We start from the raw sequence: 15464 nt of genomic DNA on the forward strand, positions 1-15464 counted from the left end.
TGCTCTCTCATTTGGCATCTATTTTTGATAATTCCATTGGCTTTATCTGGCATCCCTTTTTCTCCTACAGGGTGAATATGATAGTCCAGGGGATGACATGAATGACAGAAAGGTAAGTCTCCTTTGTGCTGCTGGGGTGCATTGGTCACATAAAACTACAGACGGGTAAGGAACTGGCTACAAGTGTCCTACATGTTTTCTTTACCCATTTATCTATTATCAACAGTTTCCCCATAGCCACCTGCCACCAGGCATTAGGAAATGTGAGGTACACTTCAGCGCATCATCACAACTGTACGTGTTATAGGGACACACCTGGCATTTAGTGCCTGGGCAGCCAGAGACGCCAACCATCCCGAAATATATCCAGCAGTCCCCCCACTAGGCCCTTATCTCACTCTCTAATGACAATAGAGCACCAGTGGAGAAACAGTGACGGTCCAGATTCCTTAATTTACAGAAGCAGAAACGGAGACACAAGCTGAGTACTTTGCCCAGGCTCACGCTGCTGCACACAACACAGAGGAGGTTCAGAACACCATTGCCCCTGAAATCCAGTATCCCTACCAAAAATGCATGATTATCCGTATCATTTTGGTTGCTTTTTCTTTTTATTGGAGAGGAGATTGGTGATCTTTTTTGTTCTCGTCCTCTAGGCAGGTAAGTGGAATATACCTCCTTCCCAATTATAGATGAGAAAGTAGAGAGAGGAGGTGGCTCATCACACTTCGTATGCCAAGAATCTAGGAATTAGAGGTTACATTTGGGGGACAGCAGTGGTCCCTTTAGATGTCCCTCCAATGGCAGTCACAGCTCCTGACCATGCAGTCCTCTCCTTAGATCCCCACCTAGATCTGTTGATTTTGTTTGCTGTTTCTCTGAGGTCATGGCTGTACCTCCTCCTCAGCGATGGCCCAGCACTCAAAAGAGTGGTCCAGCCTCTTTAATGGGGACACCTCTGTGAGCTCCTCGTGCCATCCTCCCGCCCAGCCTTCAGCAGCTTGAGTGAGCAGAGGAGGGTGGGCGCCGGTGGGAGGGACGAGGAACTGAAGCTCAAGGAGTTTCCCTCCCCCAGCTCTGTTGTCTGGAAAATCATTCATCCCCCAAGTTGCCTTTTGAGCCGTCTTCTTTTTATCCTGCCTATTAGTCCCTGTTATGAAGTGTTAAGTATTAAAAACATAAAAGGTCTTTTCCAGAAATACTGCTGTGATTGCTTACACATGTCTCCTCTCTGCCTGCCCAGGGAATCTGCTGTAGTATTTCGATGTCTTAACCTCATCTGTTTTCTATCTGATGCTAATAGTCTCGGTGTTTAATTTCCTGAAAAGTCTCGCATCAGATTTAAAGGAAAAGGAGGAAGCATTTCTCCCCACATCTCACCTCTCTCACCCAACCATTTTCTGTCCTCCCACACTCTAATTTCATGTCTCTCCCCTTTAAATGGCAATCACCACCCACTGCCCGCCTAAGAAATCTCCTGCTGGGTGGTGGTGACCCCAGCCTGTCCAGGAACACTGCAGAGGCCAGGGATACACAGTAACTCATCAGAGAAATCAGATACCCCTCTGTTATCTGCACTAGTGGACAGAAGCAAATTGTAAATCATCCAAAATATATGTGTATTTTATTTGGAATGATATTATTGTTAAAACAACAACAATAATACCTTTTAACAAAATATTTTCATTTAAAAAAAAACATTTTGCTTAGGCTAATATAATGATGTTGGTGCATGCCCCTATTTGGTAGAGTATGTCAGAGCTGAGATGTAGTGAAGGACCTGCCAGGATGGAGTTGCATCTTGGAAAATTCTCAAAGCTGAGGTCAGAAGGATGCTCCTTGAAGGTGAACAAATGTCTTTGAAAGACAAGGACCTTATTTTGTAGTTTTTCCTTGGATTTGCTGGACAGAGCTAGTGTTCTTTCTTTGCTCAGGGCATGGTTTAGGAAGTGAGGTTTGTCATCATGGGGGATAAGAGAAGCCATGAAGGAGAACGAGAGCTTTTTTCTGTCCATCTGAGTTGGGAAACTGATGCTTAGCCAGGTCAGAAGACTGGTTGCAATGTTTGTAAATGATTGTTATAGAAGTTAAAACTAAAATCTGTTGTCCAAATCCCAGCCACTATTCTTCAGTCATGTGGACCTTGATATGAATACTATATTGTATCTTAAGAAGAAAGGGCAAAACCTTCTGAATACATACAGCATATTTGCTAGTTTTGGTTTTGACATTATAATTGTTGAGTCTTCTTTGAGAGGGCTGCAGGAAGTATTTTGGTTAGGTACAAGAGAAGGGTCCCTACATTTGTAGATGTAGGATGGCCTCTCTGGGGACTTTAGTGGTAATTTGCAATTGTATCCCAAACTTCCAACACTGACAGTGCCCGAGTCTTTTTCTTCACTCTCTCCTTGCAATTTGTGGTGGCTTCCATGATCTCCCCAAGGCCCAGGCTTGTTTCAGTGAGACTCTAGGCAAGCCTGGAGGCCCTGGAGGATGGCAATCTCCTTCCCCTCCAGCTTGCCTATGAAACTGTGCAGACTCATGACTCAGCTCCAGGTAGGAACTGGAAGTCTCCCTCACTCCTCCTGGAAAGTAATTAAGAAGAGGCTCTCTCTCTCCCTCTGGAGGAAAAGGGTTTCCTGCCTTCCTAGAAGCCAGAGCAGCAAGAGAGGGAGCACTTGGGGTCAGGTGGATGCTACCTGGCTTCCAGCATCTGCTTAGTTCTACATCTGCCAAAGAGGCCTACTTTTCTGAAGGACCCCAAAGAAGTGACTTCCACCATCTTCTGAGGAGTGCCTTGCCTCTGATGGCTCCCTGTGGCTTCCTCATCCACAACTGGAATGTGATTGACTTTCTTTACAACTTTCTAAAAATCCTTGGTTCTAGGTTTCTAGCCTTTGCAGGTAGCAGGCTTCTCTAGTGGAGAGTTAGTAAGTAACCTGCTAAAAAGGTGTGAAAAGAGTCAGTCCTTCTTTTCTTTTTTAAATATTTTTTTTCTTTTTTTTAGTTGTAGATGGATACAATACCTTGATTTTATTTATTTTTATGTGGTACTAAGGATCGAACCCAGTGCCTCATGTGAGCTAGGCAAGCGCTCTGCCACTGAGCCACAGCCTCAGCCCCAAGGCAGGTGTTTTCCCTCTGTGGTTCACTGAGAATTAACTTGCCACACTGCACAACTTTGGTTTTACTATTTAAATAAGTCAAGACCTAGATGAGTTGATGTCAGTTGTCAAATGTTTAAACAGGCCACTGCAGGATCTGGGAATAGAATCCAAATCTCTTTCATTCAGGCCCACTTCTGTCCCATGAATGTTTCTGAGGTACCTCTAGCTGATATCTTTCTGCCCATCTTACCCCAGTTTCTCTTTCTCTGGGCATTGAGACCAGGGGTGTTTTTACCACTGAGCAATATATCTAGTCCTTTTAAAAAAGTTTTGAGACAGGAGCTGGCTTAGTTCTTGGAGATCTTGCTATGTTGCAAGGTTGTCCTGGAACTTGTGATCCTCCTGCCTCAGCCTCCAGAGTTCCTGGTATTACAGGGGTGCACCACTGTGCTAGCTCTAGTTTTTGAGGAGCTTGTGGCTGCAGAGGGAATCGTGGTTCCTAAACACCATGCTGTTCTCTATCATTGTAAAGGGTTTTTGCAAAGGGTTTTAACACCTGAGTTCCTTTATAGTCTTAAGAAATACTTAAGTCAATGACCCATTGTTAAATATGATCCCCCGGGGAGCCAAACTTGCTGCTTATATGCTTTGATCTGTCAGATGGGACAGGCCTTGCGGGTTGTGCCATAAAGGCTTGAGGTTAGACAGACATGCCTGGAATTACATCCGGGGCCTCTACAATGTGACACTCACTGGAAGGACTTGTAGCCTCTTTTTGATTTATTTGGCATATTCGCCAGTTGTTGAAGAGAAGATGTGGTGTAACATTAGGGAGAAAGTACATTTGCTAAGAGCTATGCTGGAAAGTTCTAGAGCCTGCAAGTTGTTGAAAGTTACCATAGTTGTCCCCCTGCACGTTAATCACACTCATGGGGCAGAGACTCCAGAGCATGCCTCCCTTTACCCTGACGGCTAGCCTCTTCTGGGACCCTGGAGTCTGGAGTTTATCATGATCCACTCTGTCTTAATTATGTGTGACTGAAAATTCTTAGAGGTGGGGGAAGAGTCTGAAGCATTCTCTACCCGCTTTCCGGCTCCCCTGCAAGCGACAGAGGGTGTGTGGTCTGGCCTGGTCAGGTCCACGAGAACGTCCAGGCATGACTATTGCACCAGCTCCCTGATTTAGTGCTCTGTACACAGCTCTAGCGAGCTTTCTCAGGGACTGCCAGATGATTTCCTCCTCTATAGCCATCTAGCCCCTCTGTATCAAGTCAAGCAGTCTTCTTGGCTCATCGTTACTTAAACCCTCAGCTGCAGGTATAGCTTTGTGTTTAGTGGCTACCACACTGACTATAGGGACTTTGGAGGTTTCATAGAACAGGTGCAGAATCCAAGCTGGGGAAGCTTCCAAGCTTGCTTCTCAGTTTGGGCTGGAGATGATTGGGCCATTCTTGTTTCTTGGATCATTTTTAGTTTTTTCCTGCAATGTAATGGCCAATGGGCATACTCAAGCTCAGGTTTGGGCTGGCCATGTAACTTGGGTAGGAATTGGCTCTAAGGTTAAGAACTATGAGGCAGGCAGTGATATCCTCGAGGGGGTTCTTGCCAATTATCTCCTGACGTAGGCTGGCCTCCCTTTGGGCCACAAATAATGTCACTGTGATAACAAGGTGCTGAAGAAGCCATGGTTTGCATATGGAAGAGAAAATCAAAACCCAGGGCAGTAGAAGTACTGAAGATGGGGGAATGCCAATTTTAGCTCTTTAGAATAAATACCAAGGAGTGGGGTAGCTGGGTCATATCACGGTTCCATTCCTAGTATTTTGAGGAATCTTTATACTGCTCTCCAATTTGCATGTATGAATGTACTCGCCCCCCCCACATCCTTGACAACATTTATCATTATTTATATTCTTGATAATTACCATTCTAACTGGAGTGAGATGAAATCTCAATGTGGTTTTGATTTGCATTTCCTTGATTGCAGGGATGTTGCATATTTTTTCATATATTTGTGGGCCATTTGTATTCCTTCTTTGAGAGGTATCTGTTTAGTTCTTTTGTCCATTTTTTGACTGGGTTATCTTTTGTTTGTTTGATGTTAAGTTTTTTGAGTTCTTTATATATTCTGTATATTAATACCCTGTCAGAACAGCAGTGGGAAAAGATGTTTTCCGGTGCTGTAGGCTCTCTCTTCATGCTCTTAATTGTTTCCCTTGCTGTGTTGAAGCTTTTAAATTTGATGCTGTCCTACCTATTGATTCTTGGTTTTATTTCTTGAGCTTTAGGGGTCTTGTTAAAGAAATTTGTGTCTGTGCCAATATGCTGGTGTTAACTGTTTTCTTATAGCAGTTGCCAAGTTTCTGGTCTGATTTCTAGGTCCACTTTGAGTTTAATTTTGTGCAGAGTGAAACATAGGGATATAGTTACATTCTTTTATATATGGATATCCAGTTTCCCCAGGACCATTTGTTTAAAAGGCTTTTTTTTTCCCAAAGTACATGTTTGGCACCTTTGTTGAGTATCAGAGCAGCATACTATAGTGATGCAGGTCCATCAATGTTTGTAGCAGTGCAATTGACAGTAGTCAAGTTATGAAAATAGCCCAGGTGCCTGTCAGCAAATGAATGGATAAAGAAAATGTAGTTTATATACACAATGGGGTTTTACTCAGCCCTAAAGAAGAAAGCAGTTATAGCATTTCGAGTTTTCATAGGAGAGGTCAGAGTCTAAGCAAATGGTTAATGGATGGCACTGGTGAATATCATGCTAAGGGAAATAAACCTGACTCAGAAAGTCAAGGGTCGAATGTTTTTTTTTTTCTCTTATGCAGAAGCTAGAACAAAATAAGAGGAAAGAATTGGGATATCCCATGAAGGTAGAAGGGAGATCAGTGCAATAGAGAGAGGGGGATAAAAGGGAAGGAAGAGGGGACAGGATGATAGAAGAACTGAGGCATGAAATTGACCAAATTATACTATGTACAGATATGAATATACCACAGTGAACTTCACCTTTGGGCATATCTGGAAAACACCCATTTAAAGAAATAGAAGAAAAGTCAGTAGAGGAAGGAATCAGAGGGAGGAAGGAAGGGAAAGAGGAGGTGCTGGGAACTGAAGTGGAGCAAATTATAATCCATGCATGCATGATTGTGTCAAAATGAACCCCAATATTATGTGTGACTGTACTTCACTAATAAAATAATTTTTGAAGTATGGGGGAAGACATATTGATAACCATAGGAGTGGGTTAGGAGGTACCACATTGGAATGAGCAGAATCAGTACCCATAAATTCAGATCTTATTCTGCTAGCACACTTTCTATGTGTCTGAGTTTCCTCCTTTGCAAATGTTACTGTGAGTGTAGTTTGCCTCACCACAATCTGTGTGGTTTTTGGTTGTATTTTACAGTTTCTGGGAGATATTATGGCAATAAAATTGTATATCCATTAAGTAGGAGTGACATTCTTATTTCAGTTTTAATATCTTGCCTTTATATATTCTTAAGTGAAGATGATAGCTTCCTGAGAGCTGGATATCCAAAATACCCTACTAAAGTAGGTTCTCCCAGACAGATTTCCTTGTGAATCCTGTATAATGTGTAAGAAAGGATGATGCATAGGGAGCCTTAAGGAACATAACAACATAGCATCTGTATTGTAAATCTGTCAATTATAGACTCATTATTTTGTTAAGCACCGATTCAGCGTGGGTATCTAGATGAAGTCTAGTGTCCATTACTAAATTATTTATCAGTGGATGATTGCTTGTGAAGTTTGCTGACCAGATATTTGAATCTAAAATAGTGGGATTTATTTATGATATACAGATTTGTCCACCTGGACTTCTGCCAAAGTTGCTACTTAATTCTCATCAGATAGCATGGCCTGAGGTGTTGATTGTGGTATCTTTCTTTTTAGCATCTTGTGTATGTTGCAATGAGGTTTCATCCCAACCTCTCATATCAAAGTCATCAGTGACTGTCAAGTTGCTGAATCCAATGGCCACTTCTTTACTCTCATTGGAACCTGTCCCATCATCAGCATTTGACACATTTTATCATTTTATTCTCTTGGAAATCATTTCTTCTCTTGTTTTCCAGGGACCCACATTCTTCTGCTCTTCTTCCACACTGTCAGCTGCTCCTTCTGTCTGTTTGCTGTTTCTCTGTCATCTATTTGTCCTCAAAATGTTCTAGTGCCCAGGTTCTAGACATCAGGCCTCTTTTCTACTTATTATTTCTTCTTTGGTGATTGTGTCCATAGTGGAATGACTTTACCTATCATCTCTTCTCCAATAACTCCCAAATTTGCATCTCCAGGCTGAACTCCCCTTTGTACTCCAGATTTTTAAACGCAGCTGTTTACTCAGCATTCCCATGTGGAGGACTAAAGAGCATCTCAAATTAAGTCATCCCAAAGTGGGCTCTTAGGTCTGCTTCTCTTAATCTGGTTTCCTCACAGTCTTCCCTGTTTCAGAAAATGTCATCAATATTACTCAAACACTCAGGCCAAGTTCTTATTTTCTCACATGCAATCCAACAGTAAATTGATCAGCAGTAGCAATTACTTTTCATCATGTCTCCTACCACCCCTGTGGTTCCAGCCGTCATACTTCACCCAGACCATTCCAATAGCATCCTACTCCTCTGTTCACTCTTAGGTAGTTCTCTATTCAGCAGCCAAAGTGAACCTTCTACAACCCAAGTCAGATTGTTTCTCCTTTCAGCTACAAATTTCTCAGTGACTTCCTTCAGAGTCCAGAGATTTTAGCATAGCCTACCATCCCCTGGAATGATCTGGCCCCCCTGTTTACTTGCGGATATTATATCCCATTATCCCCCCTGGGCTCCTTTTGCCCCACACACAGTTTTCTTGTTCTTCCTAGGATATACCATATATGCTTGCCTCAGGGGATGTGTATAGGAGGAATGTTCTCCCTAGAATACTCCCCAATTTTCTTCTGGTCTCAGCTCAAATGTCACCTTCTCAGAGAGGTCTGCTTTGGCCATCCTACTTCAAATAGCATCCTCTCCCTCCTTAACATAACACCTTACCTTGATTTATTTCTTATTGTGTTTATAAATTTTATATGTTATGTGTTTATATTTCTTTCTCCACACCAGGTGTAAGTTCCTTGATGCAGAGCCCAGGATATAGGACATGTTCAACGAGTACTGGTCAAATGAGTGAATAATAAATTCCAGGGCTCATTTTGCTGGACTAGGCAGGACAAGGGGATCAAGAAGGAAAGGTTATACTTATTAGGTACAGGACTGACCCTGAGTGTGATAAAAATAACTTCTACTATTTGAAGAAGAAGGAGACATCTCTCTAGTCTTCTGTCTTTGAGCATCTCCCTTGTAGATGGTTCATGAACCTTTTCAAAGTTGGGCTTTGGGGACAAATTTTGACTTGCTAGGATGAACAAAATAAGATGAACTGTTACCTGCCTTTACCCCTAATTTGCCTCCCTATTTTTCTTTTCAGCTGCTGTATCAGGAGTGGGCTCGCTATGGAGTGTTTTATAAGTTTCAGCCAATTGACCTCATCAGGTAAGTTGTAGAAGGAGAATTTTGAGAGGATATTCAAGATGCAAATCCTGAAATACAGCTTGTTAACCCCTTGAGTCCCTGGGAGTCTGTTGTTCAAATGAAGGGCATCTGCTTTTCTAGGGTGTATGATCCTCTTCTCTGTGTCCCATGGATAAGAAATGGAGACTGTTCAGTACAAGATAGGATTGATTGACATCTCGTGACTTCTGTCTTGAGATTCTCAGCATTGTCTGTCTTTTCCTGCCTCCTCTTTGAGAGTGGAAGAGCTGTCTCTCTTATTTTTTTCCCTTAAACTTGTCTTAGGGAAATACTTGAGCGAAGCAGAACCTTGGGTGATGCCCAAGTGGTCACAACATTGTCTAAGGGAAGGGAAGATCTGGAGGGTCAATGGGAATAAGCTGCCTGGTTGGACAGGGATTGTGTGCTTTTTATAGTTTCTCTAGAAGGGAGGAAAGACTGGGTCCTGAAATCTGTCCCTTCACTGCTTCCCCAGAATGATGTCCTTTTGCTGGCACCTTGGAGATAGCCCTAGCTTCTCTTGCATATTGATGAAAATTCCTTCGAAAGAACTTACTAGAATGTAGTAGGGTCACCTCTCCTAAAATGGGTCATTGCTCTAGGAATCCAATATTCTCCTAGAGGTCACAACCTTCCATAGCTGGAATGTTGGGTGGCAACACTGGGAAGTTGGGAGGTGCTGGGCAGAGAGTCTGGAAACCTGGATTCTAGTCTGGATCTGGCCACTACGTGCTGTGTTTTTTTGGATCGGCCACATTCCTTCTTCGGTCTTCAGGGTCCTCGTGGCCAAAAATTGGGAGGTTGAACTGAGGAAACTATGAGGTAGCTTGGTGAACAGGCTAATTTGGAAAAGATGGCAGACTGAGCTTACAGGAGGATGTCTCATGATTGACATAGTGGCCTCTCTGCCACGTAGTCACTTGTGGCTCTTTTAATAATCTAATTAGGCAGTCTGCAAATACTGAAAGAATTCCTGGCCGATTGCCCTGGGCTGGAATTGTGAGAGGGCAGCCTCCAGGAGGATTGAGTCCAGAGGGAGGAATTCCAGCTTCTTGGACAAAGAAAGCAGCACCAGGGCCAGAGTTTGGGCAGGCTCACCTCCTACGCTAAGATGTGGTGGCCCTCCCAGAGAACTGGGAAAAAGCAGGTGTTTGTTCCAGCTGAAGACTTTTAATGCAGTGTTTGGGTCTGAGAGCAAGGGTGTGGGGTGTCTGTGACTGAGGCTCCTCACCCAGCAGGTTTGTTCCCTGGCTGCCTTTTTGCTACATGGGCCACCTAGAATGTTTTTGGGGCCACACCAAGGCAGCTTCCTTCATTCTTGGTAGGCTTTGATCTTTTCCTCTGGATCTCAATTGGCCACCCACCTCTGTCACCTGTTTTGTCCACTACCCATTCCTTTTTTTAAAGATATGAATTAAAAAAAAATAAAAATTCTCTCTACCAGAGAGCCCGATTTTTTCCCCCAGAGATTTCAGGTGATTTGCCTGCCAGATAAATGAGGAATGGTTCCAGTATGCATTCAGTTTTGGCCACCAAAGCAGCCTCACCTGCTAGGGAAGAATTGACCTTGGAGCAGAGCCCTGTTCTGGGGCCTGATAGGTTTGGAGAGCTCAGATCTGTCTATACAGGGCACAGAGAGCTGGAGTGGAGCTGGAGGCTGTCCACAGGGCCTCGTAGATCAGATGCTGAGGTGCTCACACAGCCCCTGGGCAGGGCCAGTACGTTGCTGGGCAAGGAAGGGAAGGCTGAGCCTGGTTGGGCAGGAAATGAGGACTGAACACTGGGTAGTGTGTATGGGGGTGCTTAATAGGACAGGTTGTTGGGGTCTACCCCGTCACATAGGGAACTTTCTGACCTCAAGGAGCTACTGGAACAAGAAGTGATGGCATTAGGGAAGGTATGAGGGAGAGGGAAAGAGCAGGGGCTATAGAGGCATAGGAGGGTAAGCTGAGCTAGGAACGTCACCAGCAGGTGCCCAGAGTCCTCATAAGTAAAGGGAAAACAGGTGGAGCATATGGGAAACAGCTCCAGATGGGATTCATCATTTTCCTTTCTGCCCCCTAAATGGCCCCCTCTTGCCTTTTGTGATTCTGTTGAAGGCCTCTTCTCCCTCCTCTGTATCATCACGGTGGCTTCAGGACCTTAGTGATTCCCTCTCTTTCTCTTCTCACCCCCTAATCTGACTCCAGGTCTTGCTGTGCACTGTTTCTTTCTCCTGCCTCTCCTCTTCCTCCTTTCCCCCCACCACCTGGAAGGACTTGCTCATCGCACAGAGCCCAGTCTGCAGCTCCTCCTCTGGGCCACCAGGAGCTCCTCCTTGTGTCTATTTTACTCCATCGCTACTTACTAATGTGATCCGTGCCCATGTAGAAGTTGCATTCATGTGGTCCCTTTTGAAAGATGGACAGAAGCAGGGGAATCTTAGACAGCTGAATATGATATTCATGCAAATGTCTGGCCACGGTATTTCCCAACCATTCCCTGGGGCACTCTGTTCCTCATTTTAGCATTGAGATAGTGTTTCTTCTCTGGAGCCCTAGTGCTCCTCCCCTGTGCTAGTTGCTTGGCACATTTTAAAACTCTTTACACATTAAACTGAGGTGTGGGATAGCTGGAACAAATGGTAGTTCCCTTCCAGATTTTCTAAGGAATCTCCGAACTGCTTTCCTGATTGGTTGCACCAATTTGCAGTCCTATCAGCAATGTAAGAGTGTGCCTTTTCCCCCACATTCTTGCCAATACTTATTGCTGCTTGTATTATTAATAACTGCTATTCTGACTGGAGTGAGATGTGTGGTATATATACATATACAATGGGATATTACTCAGCATTAAAAGAGAATAAAATCATGGCATTTGCAGATAAATGGATGGAGTTGGAGAATTCATGCTAAGTGAAGTGAGCCAATCCCAAAAAACCAAAGGCTGAATGTTTTCTTTGATAAGTGGATGCTGATCCATAATGGGGGTTGGGGTGGGAGCATGGGAAGAATGGAGGAACTTTGGATAGGGCAAAGGGGAAGGAGGGAAAGGGAGGGCACATGAGGGTAGGAAAGATGGTGGAATGAGATGGACATCATTACCCTAGGTACATGATGTGACTCTACTTTGGTACAACCAGAGAAATGAAAAATTGTGCTCCATTTGTCTATTGTGAATCGAAATGCATTCTGCTGTCATGAATAACAAACTAGAACAAATAAATGAATTAATTAAAAAAATATTTAAATTAAAAAATAAGACTCTTGCAAGAGCAGTTGACACCTTTGGCGGGTAGGAGGTCTGTCTGCATGTTCTCAGCCCCAGGACTAGCTATCCTTCAGCTTCTGTAGGCCTTAAAGACTAACCTTGAATCTTGGGCTTTGGGGCTTCATTTCTGGATGATGAAGGTCAACAGAAGGAAGGCAAGATGCCCTTCCCTGCACCCCTCACCCCTGCCTCTCCTAGCTGCACCATCATTCCTGTCCAGCAGGCTGCACTGTGAGACAGCTGATGAGTCTCATCCAGCCCAACAGGGCTCTCCAGTGTGTATCCTGTCTTTTCTCTAGAAACTTTGGGGTCTCTAGGCCTTGTCCCGGTGTGTGTGTGTGTGTGTGTGTGTGTGTGTGTGTGTGTACGCAAGCGTGTGTGCATGTGCATGCACACACACATGTGTGTGAGAGAGTTGCCTGAGAGTTTCCTAGGGAGGGATCTAGCAGGGACCCGGGTTATGAATACAACCCAACTCAGAAGATCCCTCTGGGGGCTTTTAGCCTGTAGTACTTGCACCCTGGAAGAAACAGTTTGTAAATAAGAATATAGGGAAATGGAGGGAAATGGCTCTTCCAGTCCCTCAGAGAGGATAGAGAGTCTTCATAGGTAGCAGAGTGAGTTTCTGCCTGGCTAATGCTGTGAGAGTCTTTTATTTCCTGGGAGAACTTGGGGAAACCTGAGGTTTGTATAAGTCTGATTTAAATATTTCTCAGTGCCATGACTTATCTTTTCACTAAGATTAATGTCTGCTCAAAGGCTGATTTTTCTTAGCTTACAGGTTTTGTTATGGATAAGACAAAATAATAGACTTTATCTTCTGAGTTTGATTTAGCTCCTGACTATAGTTTGCTGAAACTGATATATAAAACTTTAAAAAAAATTTTTTTTGCCATGCATGGTGGCACATGCCTGAAATTTGAACAACTCAGGAGGCTGAGGCAGGAGGATTGCAATTTCAAGGCTAGCCTCAGCAACTTAGCAACTTAGTGAGACCCTCTCTCAAAACAAAATATAAAAAAGACTGGGGATATAGCTCAGTGGTAAAGTTCCCCCTGGGTTCTGTTGCTGGCACAAAACTAACAACCCCACAAACAAAAACACCCCCAAATCCAAAACTTTTTAATTTTATTTTTAAGCAGCTGACACTGCCTGCTTGTGACAGGTGGGAAAGAGTGGGTTCTGAAGGTCTGCTAGGCTTTATTGGATCTCAACCTGTTGACTCTGGACAATTCACCAAGGGGATAACGCAGAGGGGACATTCACTATACCCAGCCAGGATTATAGTCTGGAGAGGGTACTGACCCTTGCTCATTCCCACCTTTAGGGATGCTTGGTTCATGAGTGAAGTTTCCTGCAGTTAAAACCAGGTTTCAGGAATGAAGCACATGCCACATCCATGGGGCAGTCCTGAAGTCTCTTAGAAATGTCTCAGCTTGAATCCTTGGAACATGGAGCAGGCTCCATGTGATATCTATGGGGAGGGATTATTTCAAGAGACTTTGGGTGAACCCCTGTACCCATTTTGTTATTGGTCTCCACCATCTTAAAATTTCATCCCTCTCCAGCTTTGCTCTGGAGAACCTTCCAGAACCCTGCCCTCATGGGAATTGGCTCTCCCTTCTATTGCCAGACACAGGTCATTGTTTTTGCCAGTATTCTCCAAGATTGCCTTCCGCAGGCTGTGTGACTTGATCCATTGCTCCTGGTCTCTGGGCCCATGTCCACCCTCCTGAAATGCGACCCATCCAAATCTCTTCAACAGGGAGACAGGGGAGGCCACATTTTCCTCAGGAGATTTCCTGACAGTCTTTCTTAGGAAGGACAGGCCATAGCTGATTTGAGGGAGGGAATACAGAGAGAAAAATGTTGATTGAGCCATGATTAATTATTTCCTGAGCCCTGCCGCCTTCTCCTGGATCCATCCTTGGGATTTAGAAAGGTAATTCAGGTTAATGCAATGAACAAATACTGATGCTTACAATGAGCAAATACCTTTGCTCAGAAATATGAAAGGTACACAATTGGTTAAGGTGGAGCCTATGGTTTTTAAGATCTAGCAGTTATGTAGGGAGACAACTATGTGCAAGACTGGATGAAGCGAAGACTATAAGAACTGTAATAATGGACAAGTGTAATATTATGGAGTCACAGATGAAGAGTATTTGTTTCTAGCAGAATAAGGTAAGACTTCCTGGCAGAGGTGACATTTGATTCAGAAATATCACTTTCTGCAGGACTGAAGTCAAAGAGTGTGCCTTAATTGCCACTCTGAATTGCCCTTTCTAAAAAAAATATTTATTTATTCTAATTATGTATATATGACAGAATGTATTTTGATTCAGAGTACACAATTGCAGCACAACTTTTCATTTCTCTGGTTGTCCACCATATGTGCCCTTTATGTGGATTTGTTTAGCTTAATACAGAGGGCAAAAAAATCATGTCGACCCCCAAACCACATCCTACTTTTCTGTTGTTTGAGAATGGGTAGCTCAGGTATTTGACATGCAGGGTTTTTTTTTTGTAAGGATTCTGTGCCTCCATGTCCCATGACCCTTGCTCTGTCCTGTGAGCTAGCAGGGAGTCCAGGCTTGGAAGGAAGGGAAGCTGGATCCTCAAGAGGCAGCTAAAGAGAGACTACATGAATCAGCACCGTGGCTTTTGATTGGTCTTTGCATTTGAGGGTTGGATGTACCTGGGAAATGTCTTGCAGCCTGGGAAGAAATAATAACTCATGAGTCTGAAGAATATCTCTCTGAGGCTATGAAAGCAGAACAGACAGAGTAAAACAACAGCTGGTCAATATGAGGCAGAAACAAGGATGAGAATGTTCTGTGCTGGTATATTCAGGTCCATTTTTATAGCTCAAGTTAGACTGTAAGCTAAATCTAAGTGTAAAAATATCTAGCAAAGTAGCCTTTTCCCCATTTCCTCCACTGACTCCAGTTTGTACCCTTTCACAGGGAAGGCTGTTGATGGTTTTGTTGATCAATGGACACAGGAGTGGAGTATGATGCTCCCAGCTTTAAGCCAAAGACTTCTGAAGGTGGCCTTCTCAGCCTCACAACAGCCTTCCATAGATGGGGCTCCTGTTTTAGATCAAATTTTTAACCTTCCTTCCGGTAACATCAGCCACATGGTATAGATATTGTATTCCAAGGCACCAACAGGCTATGCACGTTCCCCATAGCCACCCAGCATTCCACCGGCAGAAATGGAAAGAAGGAGCCATCCGAGTCATCAGCTCATTGCCTCCTTGACCCTCTGTCTCATGTCCTATTTCCCAGAGACAACGAGAAGCTTATGTTAGTCTGAAAAAATTGACAAAGTCTATAGACTTTGGCCTTTGGGTGCAATGAACGTTCAGTTATCCAGAACCCCTAGGAACAAACCAAGGCATCATAAAAGTGGGACAAACTTTATAGGTCAGAAAGTTCAGTGCCCGGCTCTGGAATGCAGGAATGGAGGATTCTTTCCCCAGTTTCTGCTTGATTTTTTTTCCCTTGTAATAGAACCTTATTTCACGGACA

At 43.8% G+C, this 15464-nt stretch overlaps 1 protein-coding gene across 4 annotated transcripts in view; it reads left to right on the forward strand.

Moving 5' to 3' along the window:
* Positions 1-15464, forward strand: part of Ano2 (anoctamin 2) — a 352659-nt gene that overhangs the window by 128860 nt on the left and 208335 nt on the right. For all 4 annotated transcript variants that reach the window (XR_013423166.1, XM_078015366.1, XM_078015367.1 and 1 more), the window contains 2 exons: positions 71-112; positions 8600-8664. Coding sequence is in view for 3 of the 4 variants with exons in the window: in XM_078015366.1 (XP_077871492.1) it covers positions 71-112; positions 8600-8664 (107 nt within the window). In the remaining variant the exon portion in view is untranslated. The remainder of the gene's footprint in view (positions 1-70; positions 113-8599; positions 8665-15464) is intronic.

Source organism: Ictidomys tridecemlineatus, chromosome 6, assembly GCF_052094955.1.
Source record: "Ictidomys tridecemlineatus isolate mIctTri1 chromosome 6, mIctTri1.hap1, whole genome shotgun sequence".
Lineage (NCBI taxonomy): Eukaryota > Metazoa > Chordata > Mammalia > Rodentia > Sciuridae > Ictidomys > Ictidomys tridecemlineatus.